Source organism: Brugia malayi, assembly GCF_000002995.4.
Source record: "Brugia malayi strain FR3 genome assembly, contig: Bm_v4_Chr3_scaffold_001, whole genome shotgun sequence".
NCBI lineage: Eukaryota > Metazoa > Nematoda > Chromadorea > Rhabditida > Onchocercidae > Brugia > Brugia malayi.
The window spans coordinates 13,602,487-13,619,462 of record NW_025062477.1 but is presented as its reverse complement, the minus strand read 5'-3'; the positions used below and the strand labels follow the sequence as shown (position 1 = coordinate 13,619,462).

The following is a 16,976-nucleotide window of genomic DNA, read 5'->3' as shown; positions in this document are numbered from 1 at the left end:
TTGCTTTTGTTGTTATCGCGAAGTTTTTTGCTTAACTTTTGTTTCTCTTGCTTTTTATAATGCAGTAAACATATTACATTATATGCTTCTATTTCAGCATATATATAAGAAATGATGGATGTTGCAGAAGTACAAAAAAAAGAACCCTTAACTTCTGCTTACGCTGTTATATGTATGTATGAGAATATTTAATTCATACAACAAAATGCAACGATACGCTTAGTTATATAAACCATATTTAAGGTAAAAATGTGCAACTTAGTGCTTCCATTCTGATGTCATTTTTATAAGTAATAATCGTTAAGCTGATCTAATAATTGTTGAGATGTCATTTATACAATTTAGCTTAAGTACTCTTGATGTCTCGTTCCGAACACAATGAATACTATGAAACCAACAAGAAGTTCAGCATAGTCGTTGTTGATATTCAATCAAGAATCTTTTTCCTGAACAGCCAGATTAAAAAAAAAAAAAAACGAATTGTAAACAATTCTCCTTTCGGACTTAAAATTTCAGGAAGGAAATCAGCAAGAGAAATTGCTTTCTAACCTATCTTCCACTCCTTTACTCCTCACTCCCACTTACAAAACACAAATTTCCGTTTACGGTGAAAAAATGAAATCTAATCCGGAAATATATGTGGAACACATTTGAAGATCTCTTCGTCTATTTTTTCGCATCATTTTATAATTTTGGAGCTACAACATTCCTCCTCGATCAAAAGACCAAGAATTTTTCAATGATGTTTACTTTGCTGTATGTTGTAAATGCAATGGTAAAGTCCGTTGGTAGATTTATCCATGTTAGAAATGTTACATTGTAGTAGTACTACACAGTAAACATTTCTATCCTATCTATGTACTTACTCAAACTGCACTCTTCCGTAATATCACGTAGATTCACTTATATACGTGTTTAAAAGTCAAAGATAATTGCAGAGACAATGGAAATCTTCAATACTACAGTAAAATTTATATCAGCATTAAAGGATATGATCAACAAATACATTATTCATTGCAAAATTTCCAGCTGGCTGTCAACAGATTGACATTCTTCGTACTGCAACACTCCTTTGAATGCTTCAACGATGTAATCATTCATCAACAGAAGAAAAATTTGAATTTTCATTATTGAAATTTCCAGGCTAATAAAATTCTTTGTTATTAATAAGCAAGAAAATTTTTCCTGGAAACGAAAGTTCAATACTCAAGTGATGCAGAAATTGAAAAAATTATCAAATTCATTATGCAGTCTAATTGAAAATTATATCAACCAAAAACTTTAGACATTGGAAAGCTAATTAATAAGTAAATTCACTTTTTGTACTACAAATATTTTTAATTACATGGATTTATAGCTTGATTTAGGTTGATAATACTTTTATTTTATCACTTCGTTATCATTTGCAATTGATATTCAACGTAATTTATAATAATATTGTGGCAAAATTCTTGCCGGAAATTTGAAGATCATATCGATTATCAAATAAAATGCTCAAAAAATTCAAAATACTTTTGTAATTTAATGATGATTCGGTTTTACTACCATTTAAGCGCCCTAAAATTATCAAATTCATTATGCAAACTAATCGAAAATCACATCAAGCGAGAATTTAAAAGTACTGGAAAGCTAAAATTAGTGATCAAATTCATTTTTTTGCCAGAAATATGTTTAATTTCATCGATTTTTCGCTTAATGAAGTTTGTATTTTATCATTTAGTTACTGTTTAATCATTTATGATTAATATTTGATGTATTTATGACTATATTGTGGTAAAATCCTTGCCAGAAATTAAAAAATGGTTAGAGAATTCAATATTTTTCTATAATTCAATCAAATTTCGATTTTGCTACTATTTAAGCACCTTAAACTAAAAGCTAAAATTAATAAGCAAATTCATTTTTGTGTTAAAAATATTTTTAATTACATAGATTATTGCTTGACTTAGATGTAAAAAAAATCGTACTGCATCATTTCGTTAACATTTTATAATTTATAATCGATATTTCAAGTAATTTATAGCATTATTGCTTATCGACTGTCAAGCAAAATCCCAGATAAATTTAAATATTTATAATTCTCATTGAACTTTCCAAATACATTAATTTTAGATCGAAAAAAAACTGATATGAATAAACAAATTCGCTTTTTTATTTGAAATATATTTACTTACATCGACTTATCGCTTCATATAAGATTTAAAAATTTGTGATTTATCATTTTGCTGTAAACTTTCGAAAAAGGTATTAATAATATAACAGTTAAACGATAAAAAGCTCAAATTTAAAATTGAAAAATTATTTATGCACCAATCAATGCAATTTTTTGTTTTTGTAAAACTTTGTAAATTTATTTTTCAAATTCGATGAAAAGAAATTGCAGTTCAATTGTCAGACCTGCCTGATTCATTGGCATGTGATATATATGAATGTCGGGCTGATAATTCTGTGTTAAAGAAATATTTGGCTAAATTTTTATTCTTGGCCAATTTGTACGGAAATTATGAACCAGAAATACTTTAAATTTTTACCTGTTTTATTTTTGGTTTTCTTTACTTTTTTTTTTGCTCCATGTGGAGTCAACCAAGTCAAGTTACTTGTATTTTTCATATTTTTCGTTCTAAATTTAGGCATTTCTGAACCGAGATTTTTTTCTTCCTGTTTCACCTTCTTTTTATGGACGATTTATTTTTGCTTTTTGTTACTAATTTTTCGTGACTTCATATTTACAGATATTTAAACAGCAGTTCCAATCCATACATTTTTGTAATTATAAGCATCATTTCGTTGTGCCAAAGCATCAATTTCTTTAAACGTTGTAAATAACCAAAATTACACTCGTTGAAAACAGGTTAATATCATTTAAACTACTTATCAATTGTATTTAAGTCAAAAATGTTCGTAAAAAATAAACTATTGAAGTAATGGAAGGATTTCTTAATATATAAAAAGTATTTCAATTTTATTAAATTGAAATGCAAAGTATTACTGTTCAAAATGTATACAGTAATTAAAAAAAATAGGAAAACTATGTTACCCATAGAGATTTTCTTTCATAATAGAACTTATTGCTATTACAAGAATTCATATAAAAAATGAAGAATACTTTTTTTTTTTTTTTTAGATAAACGTGACAAATCGTAAAAAAGCTACAGCTGTGATGAATTTGAATTAACTTTTTGGTCAGAGGAGTAGATGATTTAGGTTAGTTAAATTTACTTGATTTACTTTAGGTTTGTAGAAGTTGAACTGAACCTTTTGTTTCTTGTCTACGAGCAAGATCAACCCAGATATCAAGGAGGACGAGAAGACTGCCATCGATTGTTTCTTTGTTATTAACTGATTAGAGAAGATTTTTAAGGGTGTAGGAAGTGGGCTTGGCTAACATTTACAATGAAGAACAAAGAAGACAGATGTACATTTACTATTTGGGGTTTAGATAAAGGATTCACCGTTTCAAAAAAATGGGATATAACAAAGGAATAACGAATTGGTTTATAGTGATGAATCATTAGCATTATTCTAAACCATTTAGTGTGTAATAAGAATTTTTCGATTTACCGACAGTAACTGCAATTGCAGAAATGCAAAAAGGCCATCACAATTTCCATCATTATACTTCTACTAAATCGAGAAGAATTATGGGTCCTCGGGTATAAATATATCATTCAGACTCTGTCCTTCTTTTTGGTGTGAGGATGTGTCGTATACAATCCTAATTTTGGTTTCAGACTTGTTTGCAATTAGTATTACGATGATAGTAGCAATTGGAAATGATGTTTTTATCATATCTTAGCCAACAATTATGGAGCAGTTAATGGCTCCAAGCTATAGCTAAATCAGCACAATAAAATTCATCCGATTCATCATAGCAATCTACGAAACCATCGCATCGTTGCGATCGCAAAATACATTTACGATTATCACGACAAGGGAACATGCGCTCATCATGCATGCAAATCGATACAGCTGCAACAATTTGTATTAATAAACTTTAAACAAATTCAAGAAAGCCAAAGAATTCAAAAGCAAAAACATTTCGAACACTTATTTTTTAACACTGATACAAAGAAATAGTTTTCATAAAGAAGGGAATGAAGAAACACTTACGACATTCCATTTCATCATCTCCATTTCTACAATTGTACGATTCATCACACCGATATATTAAATTGAGACATCTGAAATACTTATCTTGAAAAATTTGACATTTAATTTACGATGTAAATAGACTTATCCCTAAAAAAAAGAGAAGAAAAATGATATTTCCGATAAATAGAAGAGACCAAAAGAACAAACGAGAAGGGCGGAAGTGAACTCTTTTGGATTGATAATATGTCAGAAGATTAATTAATTATATTTCGTAAATGGTAAGTTTCTACTGTATTACTATAACGTGAATATTTAGTGCTTGCAACAGTAGCGAACTTTTTTATGTGCCAAATCTAAAATCAATGAGATGAAACCAATGATCCGTAAAATTTCAAATCATTTGCGATAGAAAAATATTACTATTCTGAAAATTTTTGCTCAAAGTTGATCGCAATAAGACTGAATGTCTATAAAACAGGAATTGAATTTAGATCTGTTTCTAGCAGGAAGAATTCTTATAACAAATTTTCTCTGATTCCTTAATTATTAATTCAAAAAAAGAAAAAAATTATTTAATTCGAAAATGATACTTGTGATCCGGCCGTGAGCACAGTAACTGATGTTTCGTACAGTTTGGTTCACAAAGACCGCTTTCATGCATGATAAATCCTTCGGCGCATAGACATTGCTGTCCTGAACCGTCAAGCTTCGGTACACAGATATGTTGGCATGTTGTCACTTCACAAATATTAGGAGCTGAAGTATAATTAAGTTGTAATTGAATGAAAAAACATTTCACAGCAAACTGGTAGGATTCTAGTAAATTTTGAAGCTTGTTTTTTAGATCTAGAAGCTTTTTTTATTTATTCACGTAAGTATTACAAAAAAGATTATGGCATACCTTCCATTTGCATAAAAGGATGATATGCCTTGAGGGAATACGGTGGCAATACAGTCTCCATCAGCCTTGTTGAGTTTTGACCGGTAAGTTTATTAGCAAAAAGAATTCCACGACGAGTCCAGTCGCTCCAAAAGATCGTATCGTCAAATATCGTTAATCCGAAAACATGCGGCACCAACTTATCGTCACTGATTACAGTTCGTCGACCCGTTCCATCCAAATTTGCCATTCTAGATTAAAGGTTAGAATAAAAATCATAAGAAAATTTTAAATGAGGAGTTCTTCCTGCTACATTCAAATTATGATACTAATCGGAAATTTATATAATATAATCTTCGCCTTAACCAGAAAACATTTAAAAAAATTAATGAACTCAATAACGTCGCGGAAAGCATCGGCCCAGTAAAGACGTTCTGCGAAATAATCGATAGCTAGTGCATTTGGCCAAACTAAACTTTCAGTGACGATCTTTTTTGCTTGAGTACCGTCCATAGCAAGACGGACTATAAATGGTTTCACTCCCCAGTCGCTTGCAAACAGTTCACTGTAAAGAATGTATTTGCATGGAGAACCATGAATCACAAGAATTTCTAACAATTTTATATCCTATTTTCGAGGAGAGTGTTTCGAGAGTAGACAAAGCACAAGGAAAAAGTTGAATCTTATGCTACTTAAGCAAGATATCATCTAATTTAGCCAAATTTTGCTTGACAATTGTCACATTATATAGAAGAAAACATGAAGGTCCCACCATTTACAATCTGATACTGCAATGAATGCCGGATGAATAGTGTCAGTTTTTTTTTAGTATTAGTTACGCTGCTTGATTATTGCAGATAGGAAATGTTAGTTCAATATTAGTTACAAAGTAACTTCAAAACTATGAAATGTTTTCCAGGAAAGAAAAAAGAACCGTATCGAAGGATAAGCGACCAAAGCTCGAGGCAATTGAAAAAATCCATCATAAAGTAATGCTCTATAAAGACCATCAAGACGTTGCACATGTAATTGCTTGTAACGTAGAGTATACAAATTCCTGAATGGTACCTGATCTCGTTTTTTTTAACATTATTTCAAATCTATGCTTAATTTTTTTCACTTTCTTTCAGAAGCAGACATGACTGTGCCTTTGAAAGAATGTAAATTATTAAAATCTACTTCATGTAAATTATTAAATCAATGATCGAATTGATAATTTGATGAAATGCCCTATGCTTTCAATTGTAATCCATAAGATCTGATAGATTTTTGAAGCTATTGCATTTTCACTATACTATCATCATTGCCGTTGCTATTAAGAGAGTTAGAATTGTTTCTAAATAGTTTTACATGAAAAAAAAAAACCTTATTATATTTTAGTTTAATAATGCTATGACGATTAAAGTAAGTTAGTAACCTATGTATCCAATCAATAGCGATTCCTTCTGTACCTTCAATATCATGGTTTTGTATGATATGTACTCTGTTTCTATCAAGCAAATTTACATACTGAATTGAATTTCTCGTTAGATCCACATAGTATAATTTCTTTTCCTGGAACACAATTTAATGCTATAACTCTTTTTTTTTTTGTGTGTATACAAATGAAAACAATGAAGAAATTCTGAAAAGATTCAAAATTTTCAAAGCGGTTAAAAAACAATAGTGAATCTTTTTTATGAAATGATCTACCTTCAAGTCGTAGTCGAACATGGCCACTTTTTCAGCTCTATTGCTAGGTACCAACTTAAGCTGAGATTTTGCATTATATGTTATATTCCATACACTATGAGAATGAGCCAAGAAAAACACGACGGATTCTGGAAGTATATCATCAGGTTTACATGTCTATTACTCCCTTATCGCTTATAATATTTTTGAAATTGAAATACCTCACTTAATGAATTTGCTCTTGTTCAAAAAAATATTACTAAGCCATTCTATAAACAAGCATTACTGAAAAAAATTAAAGTAATAAATATAACGAATAACCATTATCAGTTCGATAGCACCGACGATTATTTCGAGCCAGTCTATACAAAGGGCCAAAACACTCACAATCATAGCTACCTTGCTTATTGATACACTTCTGCGAACAAAAATGTTTATTGGATGCGCATTCATCTACATCTAAATCTCAATAAGATATAATTATGATAAGTATGATCTATAAGGTATAAGTATGGTCGAATTTTTTCATTTTTACTTTGTTTCTATCACTATTTTTATCAAATCATTCAACATCATAATAATATTTTCCACATTTAAGTGAAATTGCCACGACTCGCAATTTAAAACTTGAAGTGAACTTTCTAAAATGACTGTTGATTAAAGAATTAAAAGTAAGAAAAAGTCTCAAATCTCAAGATTATCTTAAAGCTGAATAATCATTCAAATGTTCCTAAATTACTTAAAACTAATATCAAATCACTAAATTGAACTATGAAATTCTTCTCTAAAAATATGCAAAAGATATCGGTTCGTGATGATTCCGCGGATAAAAGTGAGCTATCGTACTTACCAACACATTTTGCCAAATGTTTGTTATAATAGAAACCCTCTGGACATTTGATTACTTTGCAATTATTACATGTCTGGAGATCAGAATTACTGCTAGCATCTATAACATTTATAATATTTCCGGAGTCAACTTTTGCATGAATGAAATATTTATTTATTTCCACAACTTACCATTAATCAAAAATTACTGTTGATCATTAATTATTAGGAATTTAAAATTCTTCCTCTTAAAAGTATTCTTCCTTTGTTAAGCCTGATGATCATTGATATTCTGAATTGTACCGGTGATATTATCTATTATGATTGATAAAAAAATAAACATTTTAGTATGTAAGAGTTGAATTACAAATAAGCACCAACTAGCAATGTTTTCATTGAGATCAGCTGTTGGTTGTCGATCTGACCAATCAGGAACGGTTTCATTCAGATCAGCTGTTGGTTGTCGATCTGACCAATCAGGAACGGTTTCATTCATATCAGCTGTTGGTTGTCGATCTGACCAATCAGGAACGGTTTCATTCAGATCAGCTGTTGGTTGTCGATCTGACCAATCAGGAACGGTTTCATTCATATCAGTTGTTGGTTGTCGATCTGACCAATCAGGAACGGTTTCATTCAGATCAGCTGTTGGTTGTCGATCTGACCAATCAGGAACGGTTTCATTCAGATCAGCTGTTGGTTGTCGATCTGACCAATCAGGAACGGTTTCATTCAGATCAGCTGTTGGTTGTCGATCTGACCAATCAGGAACGGTTTCATTCAGATCAGCTGTTGGTTGTCGATCTGACCAATCAGGAACGGTTTCATTCAGATCAGCTGTTGGTTGTCGATCTGACCAATCAGGAACGGTTTCATTCAGATCAGCTGTTGGTTGTCGATCTGACCAATCAGGAACGGTTTCATTCAGATCAGCTGTTGGTTGTCGATCTGACCAATCAGGAACGGTTTCATTCAGATCAGCTGTTGGTTGTCGATCTGACCAATCAGGAACGGTTTCATTCAGATCAGCTGTTGGTTGTCGATCTGACCAATCAGGAACGGTTTCATTCAGATCAGCTGTTGGTTGTCGATCTGACCAATCAGGAACGGTTTCATTCAGATCAGCTGTTGGTTGTCGATCTGACCAATCAGGAACGGTTTCATTCAGATCAGCTGTTGGTTGTCGATCTGACCAATCAGGAACGGTTTCATTCAGATCAGCTGTTGGTTGTCGATCTGACCAATCAGGAACGGTTTCATTCAGATCAGCTGTTAGTTGCCGAATTAACCGACCAAAAACAATTTCATTATGGTTAGCCGTTGGTTGCCGCAAATAACAGTTGCTATTATTCGGATTAATCAGTATCTCAAAGTAGTTTTGCAAAGCCTATAAAAAAAGAAATAAACTGTTTACGACAATCATTTAAGAATTTATTAGAGACAGCCATAAAACATTTGAATCATACATTTCTAATTTTATTGAGTTCAATAAATTCTGCACCTGTCATTACAAAATCTTTTTTTCAAAAAAATTCCCCTTCTTTCAAAATTGTTACAAAAAAAGTGTCAAAATACTAAAAGAGATTCGAAATGGTAAAATTTCAAGCAGTTGGATTACTCAATAAAAATAACAAACCTCTGCAGTTTTTGGACATACTTCGTAAAAAGATTCAGTGATTCCACAGCCAAGGTATCGTTTGGCAAAGTTACACCATTCAGATGAGAAATCAGATGTTTTCTTATTTAAAATTCTTTCCTAAGTTTAAAAAATGTCTTGAATTAAAAAAAAAAAAAAATGAAATGAAACGATAATCATCCAATCTTTATATTTCAAGACATCATTAGTTGTAAAGTATTTGCAAGAGCAGTTGTGAAATCAAATAATGATTATACCAGTCAGCTGGTAACCTTAAGGTAAATTAAATTGAAAGGCTTTAATACTGATATTTTAATATTTTAAGTATGAAGCAAAATAAAGAACCGTTTTCAAAAGAGAATTATATGCATCTGAGAAAAGATCAACATTTGAGCAATCACTTTGATTACAAATTGAATGAAGCTTTTCTATGCAGCTTTCTTGATTTAATAATGAATTAATGAAGCTATTGCTACAGTAATAATCATAAATCTTTTCCAGATGTGTATTCATTTTCCTGAAAAGTAGCTGAAATATTGATACTTCCTGATTAATACAAAAATGTAAGACTGAATGAGCTTACACAGATTTGAATCTGTGCCAGTTTTAGTACCATACGGAACACATGGTTATATGCTGCCAAAACAGAAATGCAAACCTGCATTGGGAACTAATACCCTGAACATTTTTCTTGTAAATTTTGTAATCTAAACAAGGAGTTCTCTCGATTAATTGATTGAAAGGAATCCGGAACAATCGGTACAGGAGATATTCATATTTTCTCAACTCTCTTGCTGCTTCCAATATGTATCGTTCACTGAATATATCGCATCGTTCGTTATTTTTATTTTTTGGATTTAATAAATCTGAAAGAATTGATATAAATAACGCGCAAAGTTGAAAAATTCAATTTCTAATAATCTAATTAATTTAAAATGACATATTCCGAGATTTCGTTTGTTTGTTAAAAAGTTTGTTTAAAAAAAAAAACAGTGTTCTCACTGCTTGAAGTTTAAATTGGATAAAAATTATTTCTGAAGTAAAAATAATTGCAGTGAGTATATATATTACCTTCCAAATGTGTAAAAACGAATTATTTAATAATACAATGAAAAATGCAATATACCTCCTAACGAGCTATTAATTTTACTGGAGTTTCCGCTCAACTGAGTAATATTTTCTGGATCGGTAAGATTTAAACTTGATAAATTAAAATTGAACTTCCGCAAATCGCATGAATTTTGATTGGAATTTAGAAGCAATTCATAGTAGCTTCGCATAATCTGGAAATAATATTTAAAGAAATGTAATCGAAAAAATAGTCAAAGCTAGTATCTACATCACAAATAAGACATTGGGAAAAATTTTAAGAAGCTAAAAGTTTACATTCCAAAAGATTTAACCAAATTCTGCATGATTTCAGTACAGAATGTACAAGAATCTGATGTTAACTTATCAACTGAAATTGTTTATTGCCAGAAATCTTTGGATGGAAGATGATATCACCGGAGACAAATGAATTAGTAATTGCTAAGTAATTACTACTTGGTAATTAATGATTATGTAATGAAAAACCTGAGCAACAGCAGAACATGTTTTGTTGTAAGCATTGGTGAGATTACAATTAAGATACCACTGCACAATGCGACATTTGCGCCCTTCGACTTTGTTGTGTTCGTATTCCTAAAGATTTGAAACTTCATTATTTGAGAAAACCGTCATCATTAAATAGTAATAATATGATCTCACTTAAAACTATTTGAAAGCATTTAAAAATATTGAAATTCCTAACTTTCATCAATTAGGTGAGTAGAAAGGACTACTTTGACACAACTGCAAAAGATTATTTCACTTAGATCTTGAATGAATTTATGTACGTTATTTACAAATATTAATTGCTCTAATTTCGCATTCAAATGGCGTTCTGTATATTCAAAAACGAATCAAAATAAACTTAATTGGACATAAATGTAGCATTTTTCCATGTTTTGGAAAATTATGCCACAAAAGCTGCTTTTCATAAAGAGAGCAATTGAGTTTATAGTAAGACCTTAGAGAAATAAATTTGAAATTATTTGATATTAGGAATTACAGGGTCATCTCACTAGAATGTATCTTGACCCTGAAGTAGAAATTGTTTATCGTTGGAAACCAGAGCAAGATCATTAGCTTAGATGACGTCATACCCCTGTTGATGGATTTTTTCCTATCAAACTTTTTAATTCGCATAAAAAACAAGAAGTCTGATAAATGATCAATCTTGAAAGGATTTCGCGTTGCTGTTTCACTAATCTCAGATTTTTTTAATTTATTTCCTTGCAGAGAAATAAATGAAATAATTTCCAAATGTTCATGATCACGACTTCTCTAAATTGTTTTTTTGCAATACGAAGGAATAATTATTCGCCTTTTGATGTCTTTGGTACTAAGACGATTAAAGCGTTCCATGCAGAATATGAATGAGGATAACGAAACGAATAATTATACTTTTTCTGTTCAAAGTTATTATGAGAGGAATTGTTGATTCAAAATAGAAATAAATGCTGCTTAATAGTGCCTTCTGAGATAAAAACAAATTAATAGGGAAAAGAAAACATTCTTAAAAAAATTAAAAACTGTCTGATAATAACTTCAAAACTAACACTTTGGAAAAGAGTTGTTTCTTGATTGGAATGAAGGGAGCTATTATCGAAGCATTCCGGAGAAAATATAAAGTAATTTCTAAAGCTATTGAAGCAAGCGTAATGTTCACGCAACTGTTTTTGTAAACTATCAGAGCATATCTCAGTGAGAAAATGATCCGATTGATCATTTAATGTTCTGAAATTTATAATTTGTGCAAGAACATCGTTTATTCGTTTCGTTTACTGTTGCAGTGAATTTCTAAATTAACAGACTCCGGTTCCATTTCTAGAACCGGATCCAGAATTCTCTAAAAAGCAGAAAAAGCAAATTATGAAGCTTGATGATATTCAGACAAACACCTTACTTTATTTTAAAAAGGGAAAAGCGACCTGCAATCATAATCACTGGTACAGTTCTTATATTCGCTATATAATTTACAAAGTATCGATTGTGCATCAGCAAATGATTTCTCAAAAAAAAGTGGCTCGAAATAAAATTTGTCCAATAATGGAATCAGACATTTCTCAACAATCCATTGTTCTGCTACGAAATCGCAATGTGACTTATTTCTTTCTGTAATGCGTTTAAATGTGAAAAAAAGTTTCATTGGCTTGAAGAAATTGTCTTGATAGTTCATGAAAATAAACTATTTATAATTGTTTTTTTTTTCTGCCAATAAAAAAATCAAAAAAAAAAAAAAAAAAAATTAATGGTACCACAATACTTAATTAAATCTTTGATTTAGAAAAAGGGATGGAAAAAAGGAATCTTACCATTATAAGTTAAAATATTAGGTACGAGAAGCAAGAAAATGATACCCAGCATAGTTAGTTACAAAACTATAAATCGCAAACACCAAATTTGGAGAATATACACTGTGAATGATCGAGGATATCTTTAGTGGAAAAAGATCTAGGGTTAATGAAGGATGGATTTGATTCTGACAAAACAAAATATTGTCACCTTGACGCATCAGATTATGACATATAACCTCGATGGTTCACAGTATGGACCTAAGGTCAAATCGTGAGTGGCATCAAGTGCTTTATGAAAAGAATATTTAATGAGAAAAAGTGTTTTAGATTGTTATTACGAACTTAATCCATGGATTTTTGAACGGAGACTTCAGAATGAATGCTGTCCACTCTTATCGTCGTGGTGTGATACGCTTATATTCATTGTCTCATGCACTGCTCGTTTTGGAAATTAATGAAATGATGGAAAATGACGATTCCTTCATTATGAAAATCACATGTTTCCGCTCATGTAACAAATATTTTTCATGGATATCCAGTTTTTGGTTATCATTTTTGTGACCACTGGAGAGAAACTCGATGTGCTTCACAATTAAGCGCTAGATACACTTTATCTTATTTTCAACAATAATTCAAAAAAGGTTCGATTTTCTTACTTTATTCTTGTAATTCTCATTTCTCGCCAATGTTATGGAATATAGTATTTTGGAATTGTATTTTCTTTATTATTCGTGAAGTACACAATATCAGCTCCAACCGATAAGTCAAAACAAGAATGGTTTTCCATTATTTTTTTTTTCTCTTTGATGGATTCTTCAAAACTTAGATTTACAACTAATTCAAGAAGATCGGTTTAAAAACTCTGAATAATAAATTTGACTGTGATAGAAAACAGCGCTTAAAACAGTATCATTTTCAGCAGATCATATTATATTTTGCTTTTTTTGTCATATTTTACTCTTTGGCTCTTCATGCAGCACTTTGCTAACAAATATTTTTGTTTGTTTGTTTGTTTGTTTATTGAATTTAGCTGTTCCATTGAACAACCTCAGTGATTTTGATTACCCTTAGGTAATGGAGGGAAGACGAAAAGAACAGCAAAGGGAAAAGATGGAGCATAACATGTTTAGACACACTTCATGTAGTCCCTTCTAAAGACCAACTTCCAAATCTGCTCTAATATCACCAACAGTAATCTCTAATATCATTTCTGTTTCTATCCACTGATTATTCTCTCACTCTGTACAGTCCACATCTTCTACGTTTACGTAACTTCCAACTCCTCTTTACACGCAGCATTACACGCCCATTACGTATTACCCTCACTTGTGTTAGTTACCTTACTATATTAATCTCACAGTGGCATCATTCCGGTTGAGAGACGACTAGCGAGAAAACTTTGGTGACGTACTTACCCGTGTCTTATCTGTATGCTACTGAACGGACGGAAGTGAGGTCAGGTTCGACTTCTTTAGAGTTCATCTGTTCTTCTATCACATTAAAGTCGTTCTTTGCATCTTCAACGGTGTAAATAACAGTTCTTGCCTCACTGCTTCCCTGAAGGTTGTAATATTCAACCTCTGTTTCCCTTTGCTTTAAAGGAAAAAAATACCTGTAATTCTAGATGTATGCTTTTCTATTTTAATGCCCAACATTCTGTGTATTGAATTTTTTTAAAACAAAATCACTGTTGAACTCATTGCCATTAATGGAATTTTAAAATGAGCGTCGCATTTAAAGTTGCACTTTTTAGCTGTATAGTACTGTCATTACTTTATCATTGTTGTAAGAAATAGAAATCTCATGCATGATCAGTGATATCGACTACTTCATCACAATTATGATTATCACAAAGAATTAATTCGTTGTTTGTTCGGTGGGGAACTATGTAAAGTTTTTCCATCAAATTTTTTCTCACTCTGTAGAAATTGATTAACTAACAAACAAATTTTGCTCTGTGTTACCAGTCATTCGTTACATTCCTCTTAGTAGAAAAGTTTTGTATTTATAATGATTTCAATTAACTTAAGGAAAACAGTCCATGGCTGGGCGAACAGTGATGCGTTCCGGAAATACAGGCGGTCCAAGCAAAACTTGCCAGTTTAAATTGGTTTTGTTGGGTGAAAGTGCAGTTGGTAAGTATTTTTATATTTAATCCTCTATTGCTACAGAGCCAAAAAGGAAGGCCTTCTTCTATTTCATTACTGGACCAATACTGTGATAACATGATACTGCTGTTTTCGATGTTTTTCAGACAAGGAGCATCATATTTTCAGGGAAGTCATCATTGGTCCTAAGATTTGTAAAGGGACAGTTCCATGAGTACCAGGAATCAACAATTGGTGCTGCATTCCTCACTCAAACTGTTTGTTTGGACGATACCACAGTGAAATTTGAAATATGGGATACTGCAGGACAGGAAAGGTACCCAGTTTTTAAACACGTTTTTTATTAAAAGAACTTTTTATGGAAGCTACTTTATACGTTTTAGTGTATTTTGAAATTTGGAAGTACTTTTCTTAGTTTTTTAAAAATGCTTAGTTCGGCTAACAGTTTAGCTGCATTTTGCTATTAATCCTTTAAATAGAAGCTTCGATGCTTGCATCAATTATAACATCAATTTTTAGCGGTTTCCTTAGCTGGATGGTATGACCTAGCAATTTCTATATAAAGGGTGCATGATAGTATGTTTGGTGCTGATGAATGCTAGGATTGCAGTTTTTACATTTTTCATCTTTAAATGTTGCTGTCTAATTTCCTTTACAGATACCATTCATTAGCACCGATGTACTACCGCGGAGCACAGGCGGCAATAGTTGTTTATGATATTACAAACCAGGTGCCTTTTTAATATTCCAATAGAAATACAAATTTTTTCATTCTACTTGGATAAACAAGGAAAAGTTCCCTTAGCTATTCCCTTATCTGCTGTTTGAGAATATTTGTAGTGAAGCTAAATCTAACAAATATTGTGAGTTTTAATACTAATTTTGTTAGTGTTTAACTATCATGGAAATTAATGACAATTAAGTACTGTAGTAGATCTGTATCCAATGTTTATGTAGCTGTTAAAGTTGAGGGTGCTTTAATTCCTTTGTACCTCATAACGACATGAAGTGGATCGACGATGCATCGAGGTGCCTTAAAATATGCCAAAAATTTTGCGTAGATTTTAAAATAGTAGAAGGGATTTAAAACAGTAAGAAAGAATAAGCATTCATTAATTTCTCTGATGTATGTTTATATGATCTTAATGTTTCAGTGGTGATACAATACATATTTAACTAGCTACTTACAGGAATCATTTGCGAAGGCGAAAAATTGGGTAAAAGAGTTGCAGCGGCAAGCCAGTCCGAACATTGTAATTGCTTTATCAGGAAATAAAGCTGATCTTGCAAACAAACGAGTTGTTGAATATGAGGTTATTTGTTATTTCCGTTCTTGAGCTCATATTCTTCTTTTATTATAGAAGTAATATAATTTCATCGTGGTATTTCCTTTTTTAACTTTTTTCTGATTCATTTCGCTAGTTTATTTTTGAATCTTTGGTTTCACAATAGCTTGTTTATGGGGGACAGTTCATATCATGCAAACAATTATGGAAGTGAAATTTTCTTTGTTGAAATAATTGAGCATTAATCTCAGAGTTGTAAGACACGTTAATCCTCCATGGTTTTCCGTTATCGTTGTTAATGCATAACGTTTGTAAATTTAATTACAGGAAGCTCAGGCTTATGCAGAAGATAATGCGTTGTTATTCATGGAAACCTCAGCAAAAACTGCAATGAATGTAAATGACATCTTCCTTGCGATTGGTTAGACCTGCAGTTCATCGCTTAGGATAAATTTATCTAATGAAGTTGTAAACTTCTGTGATTCTAAAAATAAGTTTAGGAAGAACTAAATTGCAGCTAAGAAACTACCAAAAGGTGATGGGACTGGTGGTGGTCCATCAGGACGTGGTCATGAAGGAATAGATATCGGCCAAGAGGGTCAAGGTCAAAGTGTAAGTTCTGGTTTATGCTGTAAATAATGCAGCCAGAATATCCAGAACTAAAAACAACAACAAAAGCGCATTTTGTTCGATTCTTTGCGGAGAATGAGCAGAATTTGCTGGCCTCAACAAACATCAGCCTTTTATTACTATTGATCCAAAAAATCTAACACATTTGAAAATTCTACGTTCTTTTCAATTGTACTTTTCAGAGCAGTGAGAAAAAGCATTATTTCATTGTTGGTGCTCTGAAATTTTCTATTTCTAATATTACAAATTCGAAAAACTATACCTTCCTTCTAGGTTATTATTGGTAATCTCCGATGCAAAAATTTTGCAACTATTTTTTTGTTCGGATAGGTCTTATGAAGGTTATGTCTTCGGATAGGTCTTATGAAGGTTATGTTTACAACAACAATCCATGTCCACTACCCGATCCTTTTCATAAAGATATAGTAAATAATAACGAACTTTGCTAGAATGACTTTCTCCTTA

At 31.5% G+C, this 16,976-nt stretch overlaps 2 protein-coding genes across 2 annotated transcripts; one reads left to right on the top strand and one right to left on the bottom strand.

The window, feature by feature from the left end:
• Positions 1 to 3,814: 3,814 nt before the first annotated feature.
• Positions 3,815 to 9,771, bottom strand: Bm17688 (Uncharacterized protein; the record flags this gene model as incomplete). The annotated part of the gene is made up of 13 exons (XM_043081095.1): positions 3,815 to 3,969; positions 4,111 to 4,181; positions 4,683 to 4,848; positions 4,994 to 5,223; positions 5,367 to 5,537; positions 5,907 to 6,029; positions 6,390 to 6,526; positions 6,665 to 6,792; positions 6,965 to 7,102; positions 7,494 to 7,592; positions 7,853 to 8,858; positions 9,108 to 9,227; positions 9,691 to 9,771. The coding sequence occupies 13 exons, from the start codon at positions 9,769 to 9,771 to the stop codon at positions 3,815 to 3,817; spliced, it is 2,625 nt and encodes an 874-aa protein (XP_042937029.1).
• Positions 9,772 to 14,528: 4,757 nt separating this feature from the next.
• Positions 14,529 to 16,520, top strand: Bma-rab-5.2 (Ras-related protein Rab-5B, putative; the record flags this gene model as incomplete). Its single annotated transcript, XM_043081094.1, has 6 exons — positions 14,529 to 14,622; positions 14,764 to 14,911; positions 15,254 to 15,326; positions 15,786 to 15,908; positions 16,209 to 16,302; positions 16,399 to 16,520. The coding sequence occupies 6 exons, from the start codon at positions 14,529 to 14,531 to the stop codon at positions 16,518 to 16,520; spliced, it is 654 nt and encodes a 217-aa protein (XP_042937028.1).
• Positions 16,521 to 16,976: the final 456 nt, after the last annotated feature.